The sequence below is a fragment of the Centruroides sculpturatus genome, unplaced genomic scaffold (genome assembly GCF_000671375.1).
Source record: "Centruroides sculpturatus isolate CEXI.00-Female unplaced genomic scaffold, Cexi_2.0 scaffold364, whole genome shotgun sequence".
In the NCBI taxonomy this organism is placed as follows: Eukaryota; Metazoa; Arthropoda; class Arachnida; order Scorpiones; family Buthidae; genus Centruroides; species Centruroides sculpturatus.
In genome coordinates this window covers 294,543-301,539 of record NW_019384799.1, presented here as the reverse complement: position 1 = coordinate 301,539, position 6,997 = coordinate 294,543, and the positions used below count along the sequence as shown (strand labels likewise).

Sequence of the window (6,997 nt, the reverse complement as noted above, 5' to 3'; positions counted from 1 at the left end):
CGAAATACTATTTATTAAATATTAAAATAAAAAATTTAAAATAAAAATAGAAGGTACTGGGGAACATGTGAGAACAGTATTGAATAAGTATGTATCTCAATCGCATGTTTTTAAGTATCATAATAATATCTTTCTCTTGAATTTGGACATTGATCGTTAACTTCGATCACGTTCAAACATATCACGTGACGAAATAAACGAACAATCCGAACGATTCAAACTCAACAGAGTTCGTATTTATTCAAATTTCGTTTTTGGTGTTCGATCCAGCTGTTTCACCTGAAGAAGAGCCCAGAAGGGGTTATGAAAACGTTCGTCGTTGAAAGATTATTCGATACACATCGGTTATAGGTTCAAGTACGTCATATTTATTTTAATTTTTTTAAGCTGAAGGAATGGAAAAGAAAGTTAGAGAAAATGTGATATTGCCAAACAGTATGAAATAGTTCCAAACACTAGAAACCTGCAGAAAACTAGTTTAATTTCCAAAAATGAATAATTCAAACTTCTTAGGATTTTGAATTAAAAGGAGCCAACTGTAGTTATTTTATTTAGCTTATTACAAATTTTTATTTATTTTTAAAATTTAATTCTATTTACTAACAGATGAACCAGTTTTTTTGTTTTCCATAAATTTGAATAATCCAGACCTACTAAAATAACATATTTAAATTTTTTTGATAGATTTGGGATATTGGTGGTCAGCCAAGATTTCGAAGTATGTGGGAAAGATATTGTCGAGGAGTGAATGCCATCATGTAAGTTAGAATTGAATTATTTTAATGTGAATAAATTTGAATTCTATTGGTAAACATTGTTTATAATTAATGATATATATATATTTTTGTGTAAAATTTAAAAAACTCTTACGTTTTAAACATCTGAAATGAATTACATTAGTGTGCACTTTTGAGCTAATTGTTTATCTTTACACTAAACTTGTATAATTTAGATTTGTTGAACAATTTATATATATATATGTTATGATTATACCAATAAAAAATATTATACAGTGGGTGATCGGTTAACGAACAAATATGAACACTTTCGCAAAAGATTTTTATGTTCGGACAATGAACACATGATTGGATAAAGAACACTAGAAGAAGTGACGTAAAATAATGAATACCGATTGGTCTTCCCTTGTCTTTGGGCAACAATTTGAAACTTTTCAGTGTGTGGGAGACGTTGACATCGACGCTCAAGCCTGTATATACCGATCAGATAGTATTCCTCCAAACTTTGAAATTCTCTCTTGTAATTCCAGCCTTTTATTTTTCTGACAAAACAATTCTTTTGTGTATTTGCGAGACTATCGGGTAGGGATTCGTTAAGTTTTGCATTTGTTTTTCTTTTCGAAAAGTGAGATTATAATAGCAAAGGTAGAGAGTGGGCAGAAGATGCCTAATGTTGCTGGGCAATATGGCGTAAACAGGTCTACAGTAGGCTTCAGTTCAATCTTATTTAAGAAAACTACTGTATAATCAAGAAGACTCAAGCAGCTAAAGGAGTAACAAAAATCACATCTGAGAAATAAAGAACATCGAAGAGTTCATAATGGAAACTGAAATGGATCTGAGGACAGAAGAACACCAAGAAACTCGACAAGATATGTTTTCTTCTGAAAAAGAGGATTAATACCGATATCTGTTATTAAAGATCCTTTGGAGAAGTGGGAGGATGTCAGAACAATGGTCTTAGAATGGCATCCAAACCAGGTTGAGGCTTGGGGATCTCTACAATTACAATGCTATTAATTACTTACGAAAAATTGTGAAGAAGAGAGAAAAGCAATCGACATTAGACAGATTCTTTAACCCTTTCAAATGGAAAAAACATGACTAATAAAAATGCAAGACTGTGTATGTATGTAGTTTTATTATTACATATAAATAAATGTAGTAAGAAAGTGTATATTTTTTAATTTTGGGGTCTCCAGAACGAATTAATTAAATTCCCATTAAAACCTACGATAAATTGATAATCGTTTAATGAACAATTCAGATAGTGAACAAAGTCTTGGAATGGATTATGTTTGTTAACTGATCACCCACTGTATTTTATAAACTTTGGATTTGGTTCCTCTTTACAAGTGAATTATCATGAATTTATGTAAATACAGAAGTCAAAGTTTCTTTAAAATTAATTAATTATAAGTGCTATTATAAAGATGATTTTATTTTATTCTCATTTACATGGTTAATGTTAAAAGAATATTATGTTTCTTTGATACAATAACCTATATATTTGATTTATTCTGAGCTTGAAAGCAACTAGATGTTTGTTTTCCAAACATTAGCGAGGTTGAGGCTGAAGTTTTAAACGTGAAAACGTGTATGTTGGACGTTCAGCGCTGCTTTCCTGTAACTGAGAAGTTTGACAATGGTGTTTGGATAGTCAGTGGAATCATGCTCAACATTCCAAACACCATTGTCAAACTTCTAGGCTTACAGGAAAGCACCGTTGAACATCTGACATACACGTTTTTGCGTTTAAATCTCCGGCCTCAACCTCGCTATTATTGATATACAGTTGATTCCATTTAATTGGGCCACTGGTTAATCGGGGCAGCCACTTTATTGGGCCAATCTCAAAGTACAGAAACCAAACTAATAAATTAATACGTAATTTAATTGCTTAATTGAGACAGTAGCAGAAAAGGAATTTAGCAATTTTTGATATATTTTAGAGATCTTCTAAAAATATGAAGACACTACATACACTAATGTCCTGTAGATCTAATGGTTGGCAGAGACAAAGCAATTTTGTCTTTTGCTCAGGCAGTTTGATTTTTCTGGAGGGGTCAACATAGCAGAACGTATCACACAGGAATCATGTCTGAGGTGGACCTGAATGCAAGCTACTGACCCTACTATGAATTGGACTGGATGAGCCCCTTAAAAGCAAAAGGATGAAGATCCTCAGACAATTTTTCAACTGAGTTAGAAGTTTCAATTTTTCAATCTCTCAACTGAGTTAGAAGACAGCTAAAGTTTCCTTGGAAGGTATTGTGTGCATAAAAATATCTAGATTAGGACAGCAGCCATCCGATCGTTGAGACCAGCATCTGGAGCTGGCAGATTCTATGGCTGAAGTGGCCCATCTCTAAGTAAAGGAAACTGTGCTCAAAGGAAGACCGTAAGGTGACTTACAAGTTAGACAAACCCTTTCCTTTCTCCCTTCCTGATTGAATGGTTAACCCTTGTGTACGTCACTACTAATACTGTATTTGGCAACACTAGTGTGATGCAAATGAGTTATCTATTGTCGAGAGTCTGACAAATTTATATTACAAATATTTTCTGTATGCTTAATAAAGCATTAAAATTATTATTATTTTCCCTAGCACCTAATTATTATTTTTTTACTTAGTTATTACATATTTTAGAGTTTGGGCCAAAATGGATTAGCCCCAATGTGTCCCAATTAAGCAGAATCGACTGTATATCTTGAAATTGGAGTACAAACTAAACTTTATTAAAATAAGATGTACATTTAAGATATCTTTTTGTTAAGTAATAAACTTAACTATCATATATGATAGTTAATTTTTTTTTTTTTTTTAATAATTTTCAATTATGATATTGTCTCTACCTATAATTTTAATTTTGTAAAGGTAAAAATTGTAGTATTTTGATAACTGCTTATTGAGATAAGCTGTAGCTCAATCCATTTTATACCAATTTCTTAAACAATTTTTTTTCTTCAACTCTATTTAATGTTTAGTTAAAAAATCTTCAAATTTTTTTGTTGAAAAGACACCTTTGCATTTCTATAAACATAAAATCCTGAATGAATAAATATTCAAGATTTCATCAAATTTCAGCATTCTTTTGGATAAATATTGCAATGAGATCTAGAACTTTCACTTTATAAATTCTAAATGATTATTGATATTTTTGGACATAAATTTTGCTAAAACATTGTGTGCTTCAGTATCGATATCTTCAATAATAACATAAAGAATAATTATAAGCAAGTATCTATAGATTGTTAATATATATTTTAGATCTTGCCTTGCTTTCTACTGGTGCTGTTTCAAAGAAAGTTAGATCTCTGTGCATTTAAATATATAAAAATGTTAGAAATAAATTGAAAACATAAAATTAAAATTTTATACAATTCTTTTTTATTAGTTATATGGTTGATGCGGCTGATCATGGGAAGATTGAAGAGTCACGAAATGAACTTCATAGTTTATTAGAAAAGCCACAACTCTCTGAAATTCCTGTTCTGGTTTTGGGTAATAAGAGTGATCTTCCAAATGCCTTGAATGAAAAACAGATTATTGAGCAAATGTAAGTAGTTTTTAACAGAATTTTTAAAATGTATTCTAATATTTATATAATTAATGGCAGTTGTAATAAACTTTTTATCAAATATTTAGAACTGTCACAATTTCAACAATTTTTATGAAAAACTACCATTAATAATATAATTAATTTTGTTTCAGTTTTAGATAGGTTATTACATTAAAATTAGGATTCTTTGATTTTTTGCAAACCAAAATTTATTTTGGTTTTAAAGAAAGGATTTTATATAATATATTCAGAGTTCCTACATACCTTGAAAGTCATGAAGAGTCAGGGAATTTTGCCTCCTTGGCTGCCATGTTGATTTTTTTTCTCACAATATGGTTGATTAAGTGTAGCCATCTGCAGGCAGCAAGGAGTAATGTGGTGCAATGCAACTTATGAAAAGGGATGCAGAATATTTTCAGGACTCAATATTTCCCCAAAAATTATTGCATACAAAATAAAGCCATAATTTATGAACCAATTAATAATTATTTTATAGTTTGGAAAATTAAATTAAATCATAGATGTATGCTATGTAAACTATTTTAATTTAACAAATAGGCCTACCATATAATATGCCATGCAACACTAAACTGATAAGTTAACATAAAAATATTGAATTGATACACATTTTGGGCTTTTGGCCCCTCATCAGTCAACTAAACAAGAAAGAATATATACAGTATTCGGAATATCATATTTNAGCTGAAGATTGCAGCGCCACAGCACTAGCGAAAATTTAAATTTGCCGACTGGAATGCTTTCGGATAACGGACGTTTCGGATAACCAGCTTTCGGATAAACGACGCTCTACTGTATTAGTTTATTTTAAAAAGCCAAGACATTTAAAAACAATAACAACTATCTATAATATATCTTTTTAAGTTTCATTTGTATTAATTTTTGTTAAATTATTGACTGTATTAGGATATATATTTTGTATCCATTATCCATTTCTTTGAATTTTTCATGTTTGGAGGAATGAATGCGTTCTTCTAAATTTATAATAAAAATCAGAAGCTGAATTTTTGAAGTAGTTAGTTGAAATACTTAAAAAGGTTAGTTTTTATGAGTTGATATTGAAATGAAGTCAAATTTTGCTAACTGGTCACCTGCCTAAGTGGTCATATTTTTCTGATTTTATCAATCTGCCTTAGGTGTATATATAATATAATTCTCATTAATTCATTGTTTGATCCAACCATAACTAAGTCGAGAGATTTTGTTTTATGTTCATTTTGTACAAAAACAGATGACTAAAGGACAAGGATTTCCCATTTTTTCCCTACTTCTTCCTACTCTCAGGCACTAATAGCTAAACATTCTGATAGAGCAGATAAAAATATTTTTCTTCTAAGATGTTGAAAATAGCAATGTATATGCTCATATAAATTTTTGCTACTCCAGAGCTATTATTTTGTGAATTAGATGGAAAGAAATATTGGAAGAGGGGGGGAATTGAGTATGTATTTCAAAGAGAAAAAGACCAATTTTAATAAAAATTTGTCTTCCTCAGAATAATAATTTGTTTCAGATACTTTATGCTGTGAATCATCTTGATGTGGTTCTTTATGGTGAATATCTAGAGTCTGGCATATTTCTTCAAACTATCACATTTCTTCAAATTATTTGAAGCTGGTAAATTTGATATTTTGAATGTAAAACTCATTCTGTTTTCTTTTTCTATGGTCTGCTGGTTTCTAGAGGCATATATTTTAGGGAATCTAAAATGCACATGTTCTATAAACTTCAAGAGCATGGGTGAATTTGTCATATATTTTACAGTTTCAGTGATGTTTGCATACAGATAGTACAGTTGCTTAGCTATATTTTTGTTTAAGCATGTAATATACACAAGTTTATCTTTAATCACTTTAATTTTTTTATATAACAGCTACTGCACACCGGATTGTATAAAATAAATATGATGTTCTTGAACCTATAACCGATGTGTATCGAATAATCTTTCAACGACGAACGTTTTCATAACCCCTTCTGGGCTCTTCTTCAGGTGAAACAGCTGGATCGAACACCAAAAACGAAATTTGAATAAATACGAACTCTGTTGAGTTTGAATTGTTCGGATTGTTCGTTTATTTCGTCACGTGATATGTTTGAACGTGATCGAAGTTAACGATCAATGTCCAAATTCAAGAGAAAGATATTATTATGATACTTAAAAACATGCGATTGAGATACATACTTATTCAATACTGTTCTCACATGTTCCCCAGTACCTTCTATTTTTATTTTTTATTTTAATATTTAATAAATAGTATTTCGCTGTTACTCTGTATGTAGTAGGTTTTGCCATGCCATGGAAAGGCCGATTTCGTCTCTTGAATTAATACAAGTGGATGTGTCGTATGCTCTAAAAATTTCCATCTCCTCCAACCATTTTAGATGGTGAATGTGCGGTGTGGTGACAATTATCTGCGCTCTATTGAAGTCCGCCACTATTTCGGGATCAGTGGCGTAGGTGGAGAGTGATGTTGTGCGTCTGTCAATAGAGCGCAGATAATTGACACCACACCGCACATTCACCATCTAAAATGGTTGGAGGAGATGGAAATTTTTAGAGCATACGACACATCCACTTGTATTAATTCAAGAGACGAAATCGGCCTTTCCATGGCATGGCAAAACCTACTACATACAGAGTAACAGCGAAATACTATTTATTAAATATTAAAATAAAA

At 30.9% G+C, this 6,997-nt stretch overlaps 1 protein-coding gene across 1 annotated transcript in view; it reads left to right on the top strand.

The window, feature by feature from the left end:
• LOC111629515 (ADP-ribosylation factor-like protein 8B) overlaps positions 1-6,997 on the top strand; it is a 34,786-nt gene that overhangs the window by 11,222 nt on the left and 16,567 nt on the right. Inside the window, exons 3-4 of the mRNA XM_023373433.1 lie at positions 685-758; positions 4,137-4,298. Coding sequence (XP_023229201.1) covers positions 685-758; positions 4,137-4,298 — 236 coding nt within the window. The remainder of the gene's footprint in view (positions 1-684; positions 759-4,136; positions 4,299-6,997) is intronic.